The following is a 21,443-nucleotide window of genomic DNA, read 5'->3' as shown; positions in this document are numbered from 1 at the left end:
AAAAATCACCAACCCTGGACACAGCCAAACGGAATTTTCACCGATTTCTTAGGAAAAAAACGGTGCTCCTTTTCAACTACCAGCTTCCCGAGACACGGATGAAAAACGGCTGGTTGATTTCTCCTCCATTCCAATGGACACATGGCCGGACCAATATCTTCGGCGTTGTCTTATTTTCACTTCATTATATAATTTCTTTCTATTTCTATAGTGCGGTCAAAAATTCATGGAGCAACTTACCCTCAAAATATCTCTTTAACGGGCGAATCAATGTCACACATACTCTGGATATCACTTTGTATCAGTTTGTCTTAACTTAATCACATTTTTCCTCAACAACTGAGGCTCGATTAAATAACTTTTCTTCATATTATATAGAATACTGTAAATCTCCATCACGCAAAAAATGGGATTGTTCAAAGCACTTCCCACTTCTCACACACATATATATATATATATATATATGGCCTACGTCACAGCTCGCCAATGACACTTTTTAGTGGCAAAACTTCTTACAAGAAATTAATTTTATAGTGAACACATTTTTTGCACTAAAGGTTCCCTGAACATGACGTTCAATAAGCATAACATTGCGATTAGAAAAAAATGACAGACTTGTTTTTAAAAGCGTCATTTCCCAAATGGTAAACTTTTAGTTTTAGAAATGTGTAGAAACCACTCACTGGGATTTCTCAGTATTTATTAAGGACTTTTCTAGAACGCAGTGTGCAGGAGTTTGAAAAAATATAAAGTTGGAGAATCTACGTTCAATAGTTTTTAAAAGAGATTATATTGGCAATAAGTTGCACCTTGCATTTTTTACCTCACTATAATAAATCCCAATCACTTAGTTCGCTAATGAAACAATTCTTTTTAAACTTCTAAATTATACACTAAAAGATCAAGTCAAATACACTAACATACCCAACAGGAGATAGACCCTACATACTACATGTACAAGAAACTGTTTTGAATCACAGGATCGACAGCTCAAAAACTGTTTTCAACAGCTCTAGTATTTTAAGGTCTAATATATGCATGAACCAACAGATGGTCGTTTGAAATCATTCAGCTATCTTATTGGACCAAACAATGAGGGCTGCACTTCCGTTTTCTATTATTTCCATGTGCTGAAAAGGTAAAGCAAATAATCTAATCATGTACCAGGCCCGTAGTGTGACTCCAAATAAGTAAGACTCATTATCCTGCATCATAATGTTTATTCCATTATGTCCATTCATTCCACAAGTGCTAAAAACTGTAGGAGACGAGAGGTGAACCCATGGACACTGTGGTTTTTAATCATAATCATGACTGGACTGGTGATTTTTATCATATGATTAATACAAAAACAAAAACCAAAAAAAACAAAAACAAGATTGACCAATCTGCATAGATGTGAAATCTCACAGGACTTGCAACAGAATGGAAAGATAGCCAGATGAGGACAGAAAAACAAACCAAGGTTACACGTTTTTGCTATAGTCGCATGTATTTCAAATATTAGAGAAGTGGTAAGCATTATTCCTTAAATCAAGTACAATTGAAGCATTTGAGAAAACATCCAGCATACTGTTGCCTTTACTGGTTATCACTGCAAAGACAATACAAGAGCAATATCTTTGTCTGATGAAAACTCCCTAAAAAGTCACACGAAGCCGGCACACAAAACCTTGAATCTTCTTTCTAACTTGACATTCATGCAATTCTCAAGATAATTCCGCTGAATCTTCAGCTATTTCATAGAAAATTTTCTAACAAAGCCCTTCATACAGGCTAAGAAGATAATAGCTACACAAAAGGAGCCAGGCTTTTACTCTCATCCTACATAGAGCATTTTTGCGTAGAAGACCAGTACGTTTAATTATTTCTGTCCTCGTAGCAATCTCGAAAGTCCAGCAAAATCTTCTGTCATTCCATTAATGTTCTGATGCAACTCACTGACTTTCTGTTGTCCAGTAAAAATTGACAGAGACAAACAGCTGATGTTACAGCTAAGCTGAATGAAGCAATTTTGACTGCACTGTGTATCAAAAATGTGGAGAGGATGATGCTGGACTCTCTGCTGGACCAAAAAAAAACAGCCTTTGAAAATTCTTGTTAAAACCCAAGACATTTTTTTTTTAGTTTTGACGCGGACAACATTGCAATTAACCATGATGAGAATGAAAGTTGAAAGACATTCTCACTCACCCACCCTGGTAATCCTGACCCATTTCAGAGCTACTTTTTAACAACTCTTGACATTCTGAAAATTAAGAAGCAACCACTCCCCCCAGCCCCAAACTTTTCTGTAAAAGCCTAGCTAGTACATTACATTAGAACCAATCACAATAATAAGAAGAGAGATTTCATTGGAGGCCACACAGAGTTGGGAGCAGGGCAGTCCGCACAGCTGTGTGGCCACGTACTCACCAATCCGGTCCAAGGAAAGCATGCAGTCTGACCAGAAAGAGGAACAGAAGTGGACACGAGACTTTGACTTTAATTTTTAAAAACCGATTATAAGTGATTCATGTACAAAGCTTGTTATGTACAATAGGTACATAGCTGTATTTACACAATAGTAGACTTGCAAAGGAGTACATCGCATAGTATGTGGAAAGTTCTGACCTGTCAGTCGTTCACTCCAAAAACAAAAAAAGATTATCAGATTGTGAAATATTCCCACAAAAGCAAGATAAAAATCAGACATTATACATGCATAAGATATCAAATACAAATATGAAGAGCTTTGGGACAAAATAGCTTCCTGTAACTTACAGAAATTCCCAAGATTTCAACCTCTATATTCCACAGAAAATGATGAGCAGGATCTTTTAGTGTTAGTTTTCAAGCGCTTTCCAAAAACATGCTGTTAACCACAATTTCAAACAGCTTTGATTCAGTTTTTCCTTCAACAACATCTAACAAATCTGGAATTTAAAAAATACCCCCAAAAATCAATCAATTTTAACTGTCTTTTCTTTTTTGAATACAAAAGCCCTTCATAGCTCTAATCATATCGAAGCACACGAACACAAAACTAAAAACATGAATCATTTGATAGGCTGCAATCAACTCATCTACTGAATATAAAAACAAATCAAAATATTCTATCTAGTACCAAATTGTCCAAATGTTCTCAAGATTTTGTCAGCCGAGGACAGATGTCAAGTAACTGTACACATTTGGGACGTTGGATTTATCTTTTCAAAATACTGCTTAGACTAGCAAACGCACAAAATGCTGCCGTTTTCTTCACTGCATTGTTATCCAAGGGGTGGTTGAGACCTGAGACCAATATGAACAACGACCTCGCCTGTCACAATCTCCATTCTCATACTCGCCGCACAAACAGAAAAATGATGACACCACCGTTGTTCTCACAGATTCTGCACTCAGGGTAGGACTACATCATGTTGTGCTCTTCAACATTTCAGCAATGCTGCTATGCTAGAACTGTGAATACACACCCTCGGGACACGGACAAAGAGGCACACATGCAAAACACAAAACATCAACACCAAAAAATCCAGAGTCATAAAACACCAAAGCAATCAATCATTTTGATCTAAGACTAATAATAAAGAGTCTCTTCCAAAAAAAGACAAATAATCAAGTCTCTTAAAAAAAAAGACAAATAATCAAGAGCCTCTTCCAAAACTATATTATCATAGTAGAAAAAAACAAAGCTTACAACAAAAAGGAAAAAGAAAGGTAAATAAGACATCTCATCAGCAGCTGAGAAAAACGTACTGAGACCTCTATAAATTAATACAAAAACTGTTATTAAAGGAGTCTCTACATTTATTTCCACTTTGGTCGACTTGATAAAAATTCAATATCATACTCATCTCAAAGGACAGACGGCAAAAATTACTCTCCTGCTGTAGTTGAAAGGGAAGTAATGCTAGTCACAGGCGGTATTTTCACGGAGGAGGGGGGACCTTGTGGATGAACTTACAAAGCTCTGCAAAAAGGTCACTCACATCACGATTTATCTAAAAATTACACACGTTCCCAGCATGCATCATTGCTGAGTTGAAGATTAACTAAACGACACTTACTGATCACACAGCCACGCTGATGACAAGCCAAAGTGAAAACAATGAAGCATAAATCTCTCTCTCTCTCTCCATACACATGCACTCAAACACATTCACATGCCCGCGCGCTCACACACATACACATACATTCACACACACTTTCACTTCATTTTACATACACACACACACACATGTTCTCTCTCTCTCATGGTCTTTCTCTCTTTATTTCACACCGTCACTCCCACACACACACACAAACGTACACACACAAAGAAACACTTAATTTCCAATGCTCCAAACAAACAACAACCCACAGTAACAGAAAATGTTCAAGAAATGTATAGATACTATAATAAACAGATAATGGCAAAAGGTTCACCTTCAAAAGCATGCAATGCACAGTCATTCTTTCACTGCAAACAGTGCATATGATATAAACCTCAGTGTTTATAAAGACAATGTTCAAATAAACCTCAGTGTTTATAAAGACAATGTTCAAATAAACCTCAGTGTTTATAAAGACAATGTTCAAATAAACCTCAGTGTTTATAAAGACAATGTTCAAATAAACCTCAGTGTTTATAAAGACAATGTTCAAACTCCAAGCCTTCGTTGAAGGACCAACTGGTGAAAATATATCTCCAATGTGTACTGTTAAAAAAACACACTGGGGGCATTCCTGCGTTTAAGAAAGCTCTGCAAAACACTGGCAAAACTTTCCATTGAATGGATATTGTGAGAAAAGAAGACAGTCACTGCTTTACCAATTACAACCTACAGACAGACTCACATGAACAGACACATCAAAGTATACACACTTGCTACAATTTGTTTGGCATTTCAAAGCAATCTCACATACCCACTACAAAGTCACAAAACCTTATTACTGGAAAACATATAATAACTAAGGCTGCCAAATGAAAAATTTCTCATTTTACAAATTTAAAAAAATACTGCAATGATTGCGTCTCTCGAATGGAAGCACTCTAAAGTTCCTAGAAATATTTCCAAATTTCCTGACTCGTGTGAAGATTATCTTCATTTTGGCTCGCCCACGTATCTAGCTTCTATATCTAAGGAATTCCATCGTAACGGAATCAAGGGAGGTAAAAGAAAGACTGAGCAAAGTAACCACAGCACAAAACAACTCAACTTGCAAAATGGCACATTTTCTTGATCAACATTTCCAACAAAAAACAAGCAACCTTCGCAGCAAACAATACATGACATAAACTTGATTAATTAATTTCTTATTTCAAAGTAACTCGAACTAACAATTGTAGAATTTTAAAAAATCAGCTTTACAAAGGGAGATTATATCATCACTTTGAAACTGGTCCGTTACATAAACCTCTCCTTTATTCATGACGGCCATACAAGTCGCAACTAAAGTCAACCAAGCTTCTTCATTGAGCACATGTCTTACAATTATCCTTTAGTTATACATGAACATTGGCTCGGTTGATGAATAACTACATAGCTTTCTGTCCAGCCCATTAGACACAGAAGAACTGAGTGAAGTCTGCACAGTAGCGTTAGCACAATCAAAATATCAGAATTCAGTCACAAAACTGACTACGAATGACAACAAACGGCTTGTGTCTACTCTAGATAGCTTGGCATACCACACAATCTTACCAACATATATACCGGATTGGTATATTGGTTATACCAGATTGGTATATTGGTTATACCAGATTGGTATATTGGTTATACCAGATTGGTATATTGGTCAACATTTCTCAGCTCCAATCAATCCCTTTCACTTTCAACAATACTGAATGAGTCAGCAAACTCTGCAAAATGCTCTATGATCCTCTCCTACATTATCTGTTCCACCTGACTGAAGATTATTCACATGAAATTTTGGTTATGGACTAAATCACTTTCAACATAGGAGGAGTGATGACAGAAGCAGATTATGACTAAAGGAACATGTGTAAAGTAGCAAAATCCTCAAATCTCATGAAAATGCCAGTCAAGCAGCTATCACACATGAACCGAAGCAATCTTTCCTCGCCTACTCAGAGGATGCACACACAACAAAATCCTCAACAAACTGGCTCTGAGCGGATGGGACTTTCAAACAGATGAGACACACAACTTGTCACTTTTACTACGCTAGAACGGCACTGGTGATTGAAGAGTTATTCAAGAGGCAGTGACTCCAATGAAAACTCCCTGACACACAATCCAAACTAAAAAATATTCCCTTAGCAATTCGAATCAGGGGTCATTTTTTTTTCTCCAACATTTCAAATGACTATATTTGCTCATGGTCACACATTTTTCCTGTTGCATGTTACCAGCGGAGCCTCAGACCATCCCATCATGACAATGTGGACATTTGAAGAAGACACGACCGGTTAAAGTGTAGGTTGGGGGATCTTGGAGGAATATTGAACAAAATTGCAGGTAAAAAGCTCACCAAATGTCACCATGCCAGCTTGCACATAATGCGCTGATCCAAAATCTCTCAAAGTTCTAAACAGGTAGAATTCTACAGTTTTGAAACAATATAAAATTGCAAAATTGTAATCATTTCACATAGAGTTAAATAGACATACTTTTAAGGTTGGTTTTTTTCACTATTTTCCCCTTTTCTACTGGTCATTATTGATCACACAGCAAAACCAGACCCCTACTTCAACAGCACACGTAACTGTCCCACGTACAAAGCATACAATATGGGAAGATGCACACCAACAACAGACTTACAAACACATGCAGAGTATGTAAATCTACAACCCTTGAAAACCGTAACATCATAATTATTATTATGCAAGAATCATTCGATCCCATTCTCCATGAGACGTCTCTGATAGCAGGCTCACCACAAAGGTCACAATCAGCCACACACTCAGTCACACACTTCACCTTTCAACAGAAAAACACCTGACTCTATCAAAGAACTGAATGAAAGAGGAAGGTGAAAGAAAATAAGAAAAGAAACCCAGCCAATCATTGTCAAATGAAAGCATCAGAAAACACAAACAGAAAACCCAAACAACCAGAAAGAAGCAAACGACTTTTAACTATAAGAAAAAAAAGCAAAATGACCAACATGCTCAAACAATTATAGTGAAAGCAAAAATTTGAGTCCACCCAAAAAAAAAAAATCAAAGAATTTTTTTTCTGTTTTCACTTTCAACAAAAAAACCTGAGGTCTGATCATAAAAGTTGTATCCAAATCTCTGATTTCACCTTCACATTCTCATGAAATTTCTGGTCAGAGTGAATTTCAACAAACAAACAACATACAAACATACTTTGACTCACTTTGACTTCCATACAACTACATAGGCCATCGCATATATAAACTAATACAACCAAGCAACAGCAACGCTAGAATTAACTGTTCTATTATAACAGAAGTTGCAGATACATTGTCTACAGCACATAGACCTAGCTATGTACAAAAAAGTATTTAATACAAAATACTAATGACTACAGGATGGCAGACCCGACAAACATACAGAATTAAGTTCCTCTGGACAGAAACAAGCGATTCAAGTCTTTTGCAGCACAATATATATATACAGCTAGTTAATATCCGCGTAAAGCCTGTTAGAAACAAAAACATAAAAACCACAGAAGCTGTACACTACGACAAAATGATTTGGCAGAACAAATGCAAAAATCTAATGGACATCACAGCAGTTTATAACAATCAGAGGTGGGGCTGGGAGGTTGTAAATAACAAGCAGAAAATTGTAGTGCAGCAAAAACAAAGTTGTTCTTCCAAACAACTTCCCACTAACATGTCTCCACTATGAGAAGCTTACGTCTAAGTACAGCGGTTCAGGAAAAAGTTGACATAAAGATCGAATCTAATGGTTCATTCCCCGTCCACCCCACGCAGGTTTGGTGCCAAAATACTCGACACTCTTCCTTTGACCTTTGACTTGAGTGGGCGCAAGGTCAAAAACTGCACAAATTACACAACTCAAATTAATGTTTTCTCAACAACACAAACACACTTTAGTTGAAACACAGTTCCAGGATATTTTTGTATTTTGAAAGAAAATCAATCTGGAATAAAAAAGGATACAGCAAATTAAAACATAACATTGAGGCTTGCAACAGTAACAGCCTCTTATAGTAAAAAGATGGTACTTCTAAATTGCATACACCGATGAATGTTCACACACGCAAAAAAAAGCTGTAACTTGTTGTCTGAATCATAAGACAAAACAAGGACGAAATTTTCCCATGAACTAATCCTTAACAAAGTGACCACAGGAAAACCTCGGACAACTGATGCTCACACAATCCAGCAACAGAAGGACGTCGAGAACCCGTCCACGAGGCATAAATCAAGACATCAATTTACATACTCATCCTAAGACTTACATTTTTTTCTCCAATCACACAAACTGCTTTACCACTCGCCCCCTGCGATGAGACCCACACCAGGGGCGGCCACTCCTTGAGGAGCGTATCTTTTAGAGGTAACATTACCCTTTTGCTACTGTAGACTTTTCCAATACCGGCCTGTCTTACTCAACTCACAGACCTGACTTTCCCTTGATCCAAAAGTAAAAGAATTTCTCACAATTTTGAACCAAACTCTAAACAACATGTTTTAAAATAGGAGCTACACAAGACTCCAGCAGATTACAATCATGTAGAAAACCGACTTTTGCCACCAAAAAAGAAAAAAAAAACATTTTAAAACTCGGGAAACAAACGCGCCTATAATGAATTTACATATATATAAATGTATACTGTTATATATGGCCAGGGCAAAAAATGATCAATACTTGCAAAGCATACATCAAAACCAGTGTGGATCTTCTGTGTCCTTTACAGTCAATCCTATGTACGGCCCCACAGTAGTTATTCAAAAATCGGGTTTTCTGCAGCCTGGACATTTGTCCAGTTTAATGATTGTTTCACTGTATATGTTAGAGAGGTCTGGTGACGTAATGCTTCCTTGCCTCACTTAAACTAATCTGCGTCTTTTGAAAGGCAAAAAAAACCCACACAAAAAACATGTCAAATCCGACTTAACTCTAGGTTCTTGGCGGGTCCAAAGTCACCAAGATCGGGCTGTCAGTTCTATAAGACATGGAAAATTGTTTGGACTTCTTTAATTTACTACATATGTCCTCTACAAGACACAAAACCAATCATGGAAGGCAGAGCATTTGGTCGTCTGTCAGAATCTCCAGTAAAGAGCAAATCTTCCAACTTACTCTAAGGTCATTGGACCACAGGTTAGAAGAAACCTCTCATAAGAGTTAAAAACACAGACTCAAAGATTCTGGAAATCTTATGAAAAGTGGCACACAAATTTTAAGCTCCATCTAAGCCAATACTGAAAGCTCCTACCCTTATGATTTCTTTTTCCCAGTGAACCAACAAAAGTGGGCGTGCCCAATCAGTGCAACAAACAGGACCAGTCAAGCAACATCAAGTGCTGCAAGCACCACGAAGGGCGATGACTGAGGAGGGAACGTGCAAGACCAGTCCCTCCCAGCTCAAAAGGGCACAGCAATGAGGCATTTCTCAATCAGGTTTACAAATGTCCATAATTACACAATCATGCTCCGGCATTTTATAAAAGCGAATATATATGATCACCATCGCAAGTCAAAATTCCCAGCTATATATGTGAGGCAACGTGGTGAAATCAAGCCTTCGTCAAAATAATGAAATCGAAGAAATGGCCTATTTCTGCTGGTTTGGCCATTAAAAATTGTTGGTGTTTTTTGGCTTAAAACCTTTTAAGTTTATTCAAAAACATATTTCTTTGTGGGTTTACTGAAAAACATTGATTAAAGGCACAAAAATTATTTCATTTCCAAAGAACTTTCAAGCAATAGAAGTTATCAAAACTTTGGTGGTCATTTTCTCGATAATTTTAACTCTGAAACTAGGTGACCCCCACCTTTTTCCATCAGAAATATCTCGACTTCTATTCAACCAAGATAGACGGAAGTAGGGCAAGGGGTTTCATCAAATGCAAGACAAAAATAAAAGCTTTAAGCTGAAACCAATAACTCCACAAGCCCAAAAATTGACAAGCGCCTGATTCCACCATGTCATCACACATATCTTTTTTTTATAAAGATACTGTTTTCTCTTTTTGAACACAAGCCAGTCTCTGTCTTGTTCGGGTACTTCATGAGAGCTATGCTGGTGGTCTACCCCCGGGAAGCATTAACTCATGTCTGGGTCCGGCTGCCCTCCTCCCCCCGGCAAGCCTTGCTGCTGCTGGGCGGGCACCTTAGGCTGTCCCTCTCCCGTGGAGCTGACAGTGATAGTGACAGAGGTGGTGGTGGTCACCGGCTGGCTACTGACGGCAGACGTTGTCACAGTGGTCAGTCCCGTGGTGCCACCAGCGTTCACCCCGGCGGGCTGGGTCACGCTGGGTGCCACCTGCATGTTGACATCGTTGTCGTAGTCGGCTGTGGCGAGGGCCACGCTGCTGCCCGCGGGGCCTGGCTCAGTGCTGGTGCCGCCGCCATTGCTGTTGCCGTTGCTGCTGCTGCTGTTGTTGTTAAACTCGTGGCTTTCCCGCTCAGTGAGAAGGGCTGTGGCTTCTTGCAGCGTGTACTGAGAGAGAAAAAAAAACAAGGTAAGATTCTTCTGTTTACATAGAGAAACAGACATATCTGTCTGCCCCGTTCAATATCAGTCGTAAGACGCACTGTGCTATTATAAGCTACGAGGCATGAAAGGCAAAAAAGTGAGTTTCCATGAATTTTTTGTTTTTTGGATATATTGAAAGTTTGATGTCTTTTGTTTCATTTAAGATAAAAATAAACAACTATAATCGACTATAAATATTTTATTTTGATTTATTTTAAAGGTGTGTGTGTGGTTTGTTGTGAGCTTGGATGACGAGATAAAGGAATGTGGACCTTGCTAGTGTGTAGCTGTGAGATTATTTTTAGAACCATGGCCACTAGTGGAAAATAAAAAATCTTTGCTCCAACGTTCTTCATTCGCAACTATGTTTAGATTTTGACCCCTTTTCGAGCATGAATGGTCTGAAATGTAAACAACTCTGATTGGTAAAACACAGTAAAAATGATAACTTCTAGCTGTGTTTGCACATGGACATAAAAGGTGTTGAGCCAGATAACAAAAATTTGATAAAAATTGCTAAGCAGTGAGAATGCTGCTGTTTTCTTCGATTTCATTATTTTGACGAGAGCCTGATTCCTCCACGCTGTCTCACATATACATAGCTGCCCACCCCTCTCTGTGGCTATCAGGGACAGCCTTGCTCAAAAGCAGGGACATTGAGTAATTATCAGGGACACCTTGTATTTGTCAAGAAAAGCTTGCCGCCTTTTCAGTTTCTTTGCTTTACTTGGTCCAGAGTCAGACTTAAAACTCATCGCCAAACGTTTTGACGCCATCTTTTCATATGAATGAAGAAGCCAAGCGCCGCGCATCCGTATCAGCTGACTTTGTCGAGACTACACACCTGCCAACTCTCCCCAATTTTTCAGGAATCTCCCAAATTTTCATCGTCATATATATATGCAAACATATTCGCAGGCACATACATTCTCTCTCACTCACACACATAGAAATGCAACAACAACAACACAAACACACACGCGCGCACACACACACACACACACACACACACACACACAAATACACACCTAAGCACTCTGCTCACACATGCACACAAACACACAACATACACACACAGACACACACACACAGACACACACACACGAACACACATAAACACACACACTTATACAAACAGCAAACAAACAACCCACCTGAGCACTCTGCGTCCTCTGGAAGGACTTGCGGTTCGAGTCTTCGTTGGACATACTGGTCGTCGTGCTACTCCAGAAGTACTCATTCATCTGTGGAGCACGCACAAGCTGGGTCAGGGGACAGCAGAACAATAACAACATATCTCGCTCAGCACAAAGTTACCCCCACATGAGCCACAATCAAGTAACAAATGCAGTTTTTGGGACACCTGAATAGACATAAAGGTTGTGAACAGCTAGCTCTCACTGACACAGTTGAAGGCAAACGAGGCAGGGGTAGGCCCAGAGCAATATACTTGGAGAACCTAGACAGAATGGTGGTTGATGGGGAAAGATCAGGGTGATATAGCTTTTTTAAGAGCATCCGAGCAAAGGAAGTAATGGAGAACCATGATCGCCGACGTCTGTCGCAGAACTGGCACATGATGATGATGATGGTGATGATGAGCCCCTCAGTCTGACCACAAAAACAAGCACAACGACTTATCAAATGAATGCTGCTGGTTTGAAGAGACTAAAACAAGATATGTGAAAAGAGCCCTGACAGGTAGATTGAAAAATCCCCCCTACAAAAATATTTGTGAGAGGTAGTTTACAAAACCCTACAAGTCAAAAGGCATGAGCATCCTCAGCCCCCCTTATTCTACAACTCATGCTGAGCAGTAATCATTACTGACTCAATGAGCACCCTACAGAAGGTACAGAAAGGGATGCTGTATGTGGACTGGAAGGCTACGATCAGGGAGAGCAGCCTGGAAAGAGTGGCCTGGATCTTCTGCCCGGGTCACGCGGGGGTAACCGGCAACGAGAGAGCAGACAAGCTGGCTGGAGAAGCAAAAGAGGGAGGGAATTTGACACGGGACCCACCAACCGTCCTAACCGCTGTAAGGGAAAATTTGAGGAAGAATAGGGCGGATAGCAGTTCCCACACTCTAGGGAGACTGAAGGAGAAGGGGATCCAAAGAGGAGAAGGGAAACACAGCCACCTGTGTGGACCAGTCCGACGGATCTCCAACCAGATTATGATGGAAACTATAAGCAGACAGACTCTGGGATGGATCCTGAAGAGGGGGGGGGGAGCAGAGATGGACATGTTCCGACTGCAGTGACCCCAACACAGTAGACAGGTAAGGACAAGTAAGTCATGCTGACATAAAATAACATCCTGGCATGCCAGAACTTTTTTTTTTAGTAAGTGTTTTACAGCACTTGCAACAACATAAGTTCCTATAAGTGCCGCAGATTTAAGGTGTTACAAGAGAGTAAGAAATACAAGCAAGAAGAAGGTGGGGAGATAAGCACGATAGATGCTTGATAGGAAAGAAGGAGCAAAACTACACCAGAGCACCCGCCAACCACCCACATGCTAGGGCTACAAAAGTCACAAGAGGAATGTGAACATTCCTTTCCAGTTTCGGTGTGATCAGTTATGCAACATTTTTCATCTTAAACCTTTGATCCCACATCCTCTGAGCCCACAGGCCTGAGCACTTGAGCTTCCTTAGATAAACTGCTTGATCAGCACCACTACACACTGAGGCGGGCGTACGGCGCCTAGAGGGGTATAGGTTAGTGCTGGGCGGCTAGGTTCCCGATTTTGAAAGCTAGGAATCGTAGGAATCGACTCCGAACCCAATTACTTACATTCTAATTATGTGATTTTTTTCCCTGTGGTTACCTGATTGGTGCCGAACGTCTTCAGGCTTTAGGAGAACCTTGATTGAGGAACACTACGAAGCATCAACTTCTTTTTTGTTTTCAAAAATAAATTCTTTTTCAAAAAGAAGATTTTAATAATAAAAATAACTGGCAACCGTTGGTCTCGTAAAAAGGAGACGGAATTTAACTTCCTTAGTATTAATCGCGGGAATTGGTTCCGGAATCGACTCTTCACCCAGCTCTAGTATAAGTAGAGTAAGCTCAGATGTGCGTTTTGGTCCGTGGAGTTAAATAAAAGCACGTATTTAGAAGAAAGAAATGTGGAAAGAAGCATTGGAGAATATTGCAACATCAGGCAGGTCTGGTGGAAAGAGAGGCGAAGGCAACATGGCTGGGAGTTTTAGTGATTGTAAGAGTACAACTGAGGCAGAGGCAGACAGAGGGAAAAGATACTGGACAAGATGACAACGTGGCTAGGAGCAGCAAGAACAACAGACACCATTGCTGCAACGAAAGACAGAGTGAAGTGGAGGACCATGATCGCCCATGCCAGTCGGCAAGGCACCGGATGATGATGATTTAGAAAAAGTATGGAAATAACACGTTAAAGATAATATTGTATAGTATACTGTGGAAAGGACATGTACTTGAAGGAAGGGATATGGAAAGATTTCACTCAAAAAGTTGTGACATTTTATTTCATTGAATCATGACCTGATGTAGTAATCTTTGTAGATTAATACATGAGAGATATGTACACGGAGGTAAGAAATATCCCTAGATTTCTCAAAAAATATTCTATCAGCACATTATATGACATCATGAACTGATGGAGATAGCCTACTTTTTTAGTGAGCCAGTCGACGGCCCACTGCCACTTGCTGGGCGTGTTGAGCAAAAAGTCCTTGGCCCCGGCCGACTTGTTCATGAGGGACACCAGGAACTTGATGCACTGGTAGGATCTGCGACTGTCCGACACGTGGTTGTGACGAATGACCGCTGGAACAAACAGACGCAAAGACATAGGTGACGATTAAAATGACAACCTGTACCCATACACACCGAGATATTTGGTCACTTTTAAGCACAAGGGGACTATCCCGAAAAACGCTGTTCTGAGAAAATCACAGGTAAAGTTTTTGGACCCTTGTTCTGTATCTTTAAAAAACAAGGAGAGTTTTCTCTATAACCAAACAAAACACCCTAATGAAACCAAACTTCTCCTATATGTAGGGCAATGCCCACTTTTGGTGCAAGTCAAGATTTCTGGAAACCCCCGAAATCTGGGTTAGCCCGCTTGTCCTTAAAAGTGACCATTTATGACTTAGAATTACTGCTGGAACAAACACATACAGAGACATCACTGATGATTAGATTTACTGCTGGAACAAACACACACACAGACATCACTGATGATTACATTTACTGCTGGAACAAACACACACACAGACATCACTGATGATTAGATTTACTGCTGGAACAAACACACACACAGACATCACTGATGATTAGATTTACTACTGGAACAAACACACATACAGACATCACTGATGATTAGATTTACTGCTGGAACAACCACACACAGACATCACTGATGATTAGATTTACTGCTGGAACAAACACACACACAGACATCACTGATGATTACATTTATTGCTGGAACAAACACACACACAGACACAGGTGGTGATCAGAATCAGTGCTGGAACAAACACACACACAGACATCACTGATGATTAGATTTACTGCTGGAACAAACAGACACACAGACATCACTGATGATTAGATTTACTGCTGGAACAAACACACACACAGACATCACTGATGAGTAGAGTTACTGCTGGAACAAACACACACACAGACATCACTGATGAGTAGAGTTACTGCTGGAACAAACACACACACAGACATCACTGATGAGTAGAGTTACTGCTGGAACAAACACACACACAGACATCACTGATGAGTAGAGTTACTGCTGGAACAAACACACACACAGACATCACTGATGAGTAGAGTTACTGCTGGAACAAACACACACACAGACATCACTGATGAGTAGAGTTACTGCTGGAACAAACACACACACAGACATCACTGATGAGTAGAGTTACTGCTGGAACAAACACACACACAGACATCACTGATGAGTAGAGTTACTGCTGGAACAAACACACACACAGACATCACTGATGAGTAGAGTTACTGCTGGAACAAACACACACACAGACATCACTGATGAGTAGAGTTACTGCTGGAACAAACACACACACAGACACAGGTGGTGATCAGAATCAGCGCTGAAACAAGTACAAGGAGTGACTTACAGGACAATTAACATCAGTGCCTGAACACGCGCACACAAAGGGACAACATACACGAGGATAAGATTGACCGCTGAAACAAACACATTCAGAGACATAGTTTATAATTAGAATCAGCGTAGAAACAAACACACAAAAATATCAATGACGATTAAACTCCCAGCCAGAACAAACACACACAGAGACATCAATGATGATCGGAATCACTGCTGGAACAATACAACAAAGACATACAGATTTATAATGATTAGAATCACTGCTGGAACACTACAACAAAGACATACAGATAATGATTAGAATCACTGCTGGAATAAACACACACAAAGACAAAGATAATAATTAGAATCACCACTAAGAAAAAAGAACACAAAGAAAGACATAAACGACAATTAGAAACACTGCCGGCTTAATGAAAACGGACGAAAAGACCCCCCAGACCTCCCCCTCCCCCAGTGGGCCAAAAGGTTCACTCACTCTGCAGTCCCTCGTATTTCCTCCCGTCGTCTCCCTTGAAGCCATCAATGACCAGCTGAAGCCGGGTTGTCTGTAGCGGATCCTCCAACGTCTGGGGACAAGTCACAACAACAGATCATACCTCTACTCAACTTTTCAAAGAGCCAATTTTATTTTTCAAAGAATAGACGATGGCACAAAAAATCTATCAACGCGTACTTTAGTTTAGTTTTAAATCAAAAGAGTTGTATGGCCATTGCGACACAATAAGGCCATATAAGTTTTGTTTTAGTAAGAGTTTTACGGCACTCGCAACTGCATAAGGTCATATGAGTGCCAGAAGATTAGAGGTGTTACAAGAGAGTAACAAACACAAAAAAGAAGGAGGAGAGATAAAGATTATAAATGTTTGATCGGAGAGAAGAAGCAAACCACACCAGAGCACCTACCAACCACCTTCTTCAACAGGTTTGCACTCCACCTTTTAATGCTAGTTTCTGTTTTAAAAACACAGAATAAACCACAGCTCCAAACCCCTTCAATCAGCTGGCACTCCACACTTTATACATATTAATAGTTTCTTAAAATGAAAAATATCACAGCATTTAATTCTTCCAAACACCACATGCTCCATACTCTTTCTGAGTTCATTTTTTTAAAAAGAAGAATAAACCACAGCACTAAACTTTTTCAACCACGCATACACTCCACACTTTTTCAGAATACATCTATATTTCTACAAGAAAACAAAATAGATCACAGCATAAAAATACTTCCACCAGCTCTCACTCTACACTTTTTTAGGGCACAATTCTTTACAAAAACGAAAAAAAAATGATTGGCCACAGCACCAAATTCTTTCAACCAGCACTCACTCATAAGACACGAATTCAATCTCATGTGCACAAATTTATTTTACCAAGTACCCCTGTCCTGATGGGATGCTGAATTCTTCTCAACTCAGGTTGGCTCCACCAGACAAGGTCAAACAGCCCTCCTCCTCGACGATCTATATATATCACATCGGTTGTTTGTTTCAGTAAAGAGAAGTACAATGACCCAATAGCAGCTGTTTAGCACAAGAAAGAAAAAAGAAGACATAGGAAACAAAAAACAGAAGGAGAAAGAAGAAGTAGGACTACCCGTAACACCCTCCAAATACCTGAAAGTGAAAGTGTGTTGATGGGGGCACAATACATATGTGAGGCAGCGTGGTGGAATCAGGCTCTCGTCAAAATAAAGAAATCGAAGAAAACTACAGTTTTCTCCCTGCTAAGCAATTTTTATCACATTTTCGTTTTTTGGCTCAACACCTTTTATGTCCATTTACAAACACATTCCTTTGAGGATTTCACCGAAAACGTTGATTAAAGGCACAAAAATATAAATTTACAATTTCCATGGACTCTCCAGCTTTGGAATTTACTGAGTTTTGGCGGCCATTTTCTCGCTAATGTTACCTCTTAAATCAGGTGACCCCCACCTCCTTCAATCCAAAATATCTCCACTTCTATTGAAGATGGATGGGTAAATTTTTCATTGAAAGCAAGACAAATGAACAAGCTTTAATATGATACCAATAACTCAATATGCCACAAAATTGACGAGAGCCTGATTCCACCACGCTGCCTCACATATTTCAAATTATTTCCAATCTATATCTTTCAACATTCTCTCTCTTTTCTCTGCAAACAACTCTGCTCCCTCCCACTCACCAGTATCTGAGTCAGCAAAGAGAAGATGGGCTTGAGCTCATTGGAAGGCACCGTGGAGTACTGCCACTGTAAAAAAGAAGAAGAAAGGTTATCAACGACTGTCCACATTTATTTCACTGAACTTCATGAACAATTTTAAGGATAAAAGTAGTTCACAGGACTATAGTTTGAAAAAAATCTAAAGTGCTCTAAAGAATAAGCTATAGGGTAAGCTACTCTTCATAGAGCTGTCACAGTGCTCTAAAGAATAAGCTCAAGGGTAAGCTACTCTTCATAGACCTGTCACAGTGCTCTAAAGAATAAGTTATAGGGTAAACTACTCTTCATAGAGCTGTCACAGTATTTACTGACTCTCATATCCACATAAACTTCCAATAAATAAAGAACAGAAAAAACAACAACTCATAAATAGATCCACAAAGATAAAATATTAAGTGGGAACGAGACATCCATTCCCCTAATGGCACACGCACGAATGCATAAACGCACCCATGCACGCACACACACACACATCGAGTCACACACATGCACACACAGCTCCCCCCCCCCCCCCACACACAAATTGTTTAAAAACAGCCCCCCCCCCCACACACACACAGCTACACACACACACATAGCTACACACAAACACACACACAAACACACCCACACTACCATTATTTGCTTGAGCAGCGTTTCGGTGAACTTCTCGTTACAGAAGCTACAGTAGAGCAACATGTCAAATAGAGACAGCAGGTTGCCCCCGGCCAGCTCCCGCACCGCCATCACCACCTGAAACAGTACACAGTCCCAGTTTTAGTCATTGTTTTACAGCACTTGCAATACCCTTCTCCCTCCGAGACCTAACATTGACAACACACTCTATGGAACATTACAGCAACTGCAGCAAACCTGCACTTATCACTACATGGCATTGGACAGAAGGGCGAGAGCCCAGCTGTTGCTGGATCGATAACAACAACAACAACAACAGCACTTGCAAAACAAACAGGTCAAATAAATTGAATTTTAGTGAGAGTTTTACGGCACTTGCGACGCAATAAAGTCATATAAGTGCCGAAGAATAGATTATGCGTTACAAGAGAGTTACATACACAAAACAGAAGGAGGGGAGATAAGGACCACAGAAGTCTGATAGGAAAGAATGTGGTCTATTTGGTTGTTTTTGGTTGTGGCAGGGGGTTAGGCCTCGCCTATTGTACTGTTTGGCTGAAAGTGTGAGAGTGAGTAAAGTGTGAGTCTCAGTTCAGTTGTATTGTTTGCAAGTGTATAAAAGCAGTCTGGGTTACCACAGGTTAGACTTTAGAGGGGAGAGCTGTAGCAAGGCAGAGGAGGCCTGCTGAGAGTTCAAGTGGAGAAAAGGCCAGTTAGAGCCTCGGTTTATTTCAGTGTAACGTGTGAGATTCCAACGCATCATGGCCCCATCGCTGAGGAAAGGATCACCACCCGGAGAGAAACAGGTTTGGCTAATCCTTGTTGTAGGCGCAGGCAGACAGAAGGTTAGAGTTAACCATTGGTTTATGTTTAGTTTTAGTAGAGGTTTTACGGCGCTCGAAACTGCATAAGGTCATATGAGCGCCAGAAGATTAGAGGTGTTACAAGAGAGTAACAAACATAAAAAAGAAGAAGGGGAGAAAAGGATGATAGATGTTTGATAGGAAAGAAGAAGCAAACCACACCACAGCACCTGCCAACCACCCACTTGTTTTATGTTCAAGTAACAACAAAGAAGAAGCAAACCACACCAGAGCACCCGCCAACCACCCACGGTCAAATAAATGCCAAAGAATAGAAGTATTATTACCAGAGAGTAACACACCCACCAACCACCCACAATCAAATAAATGCCGAAGATTAGAAGTATTATTACCAGAGAGTAACATGCAGGGAAAAAGAGAGATAAGGAAAATAGATGTTTGATAAGAAAGGATGAATAATGGTCATAAGTATGTAGGAGAAAAAGTAAGACACTGCTCCAATAATGGTCATAAGTATGTAGGAGAAAAAGTAAGACATTGCTCCAATAATGGTCATAAGTATGTAGGAGAAAAAGTAAGACATTGCTCCAATAATGGTTATAAGTATGTAGGAGAAAAAGTAAGACATTGCTCCAATAATGGTCATAAGTATGTAGGAGAAAAAGTAAGACATTGCTCCAATAATGGTCATAAGTATGTAGGAGAAAAAGTAAGACATTGCTCCAATAATGGTCGTAAGTATGTAGGAGAAAAAGTAAGACATTGCTCCAATAATGGTCATAAGTATGTAGGAGAAAAAGTAAGACATTGCTCCAATAATGGTCATAAGTATGTAGGAGAAAAAGTAAGACATTGCTCCAATAATGGTCATAAGTATGTAGGAGAAAAAGTAAGACATTGCTCCAATAATGGTCATAAGTATGTAGGAGAAAAAGTAAGACATTGCTCCAATAATGGTCATAAATATGTAGGAGAAAAAGTAAGACAGACAGACAGACAAAAACAACAAACAGAAAAAGTATGCAATACAGACACAAAAGCACATGATCACAGTGAGTCATTTCTCTGTTGTTTGATTGGGTAAAGAGAAGCACATCGACACAATTACAATCATTTGAAGAAGAAAAATTGGTCAAAATGTCAACAAAAAAAAGAAAGAAAACTGGGGTATTCGAGTGACATTCCATAATTCCTGGTAACATATATATATCCAAGTGTTTCCCACTTGCACTTAACAGTAAAAATCCAATAAACACAAAACAAGGAATTTAGATGCTGTCATCTCTAGCTCTCAGCCCATGATATTTAAAATCCAGGAATAAAGAAAACCTCACCTCTTTGATGTATCTCTGAGATTCTTCCCCAAAGACGTAGGAGCTCATCTCAGGAGACATTTTCAGGAAGATACTGGGCAAAACTGTGACCGGTTTCCTCTGAGGGAACTCTCCACAAGCTGGAGGAAAGAAGATTCCTAGTGTGAGTGAATGTGCATACCCAACCAGCCCCAATTTTTACCACTTTGCAGTCACACACACCCAGCAGTACAAAATAACCCATTTGGTCACCCAGCCAGGAGATTGGCGGCAATGGACTTCTCGAGCCTGGCACAGAACTGCACCAAGTGACCGGAACGGATCTTTTTCACTGTCGCATTATTGCGCCAAGTGAACCCAAAGTGTTCAGTAGGACTACTTTGTTACGGTTTGATTACCAAATGTGTCGTGACGCGCTGAAATCAGGCGCTCAACAGTTTTTTAGCATATGGAGTCATTGGTATCAACATAAAGCTTGTTCATTTGTCTTGTTTTTGATGAAAGAAATACCCATCTATTTTAAACAGAAGTCGTTGCATTTGCGAAGGAAGGAGGTGGGGGTCGCCTGGTTTCAGAGGTAAAATTAACGAGAAAACAGCCACCAAAGTTTGGTGCTTCCCATAGCTTGAGAATGCTTGGAAACAGAGCCTGTGTACTTTATTCGGGGTTGAGCGCTATATAAATGTCATTTATTATTATTATTATTAGAGAGAGAGAGAGAG

At 39.8% G+C, this 21,443-nt stretch overlaps 1 protein-coding gene and 1 long non-coding RNA gene across 2 annotated transcripts in view; both read right to left on the bottom strand.

Moving 5' to 3' along the window:
• Positions 1 to 1,203: 1,203 nt before the first annotated feature.
• LOC118478663 lies at positions 1,204 to 10,056 on the bottom strand. The gene is made up of 2 exons (XR_004859212.1): positions 4,501 to 10,056; positions 1,204 to 4,467 (listed from the first exon to the last, which is right to left on the bottom strand). It is a non-coding gene; the product is annotated as an uncharacterized LOC118478663 (long non-coding RNA).
• Positions 10,057 to 10,116: 60 nt separating this feature from the next.
• LOC101859739 (ubiquitin carboxyl-terminal hydrolase 24) overlaps positions 10,117 to 21,443 on the bottom strand; it is a gene marked incomplete in the record, with an annotated part of 85,583 nt that continues 74,256 nt past the window's right edge. Inside the window, 7 exon segments of the mRNA XM_035972697.1 lie at positions 10,117 to 10,589; positions 11,780 to 11,869; positions 14,283 to 14,437; positions 16,237 to 16,327; positions 17,931 to 17,996; positions 18,585 to 18,701; positions 20,743 to 20,861. Coding sequence (XP_035828590.1) covers positions 10,194 to 10,589; positions 11,780 to 11,869; positions 14,283 to 14,437; positions 16,237 to 16,327; positions 17,931 to 17,996; positions 18,585 to 18,701; positions 20,743 to 20,861 — 1,034 coding nt within the window.

This window comes from Aplysia californica, unplaced genomic scaffold, assembly GCF_000002075.1.
Source record: "Aplysia californica isolate F4 #8 unplaced genomic scaffold, AplCal3.0 scaffold00799, whole genome shotgun sequence".
NCBI lineage: Eukaryota > Metazoa > Mollusca > Gastropoda > Aplysiida > Aplysiidae > Aplysia > Aplysia californica.
This window is presented reverse-complemented; position numbering and strand designations above follow the sequence as displayed.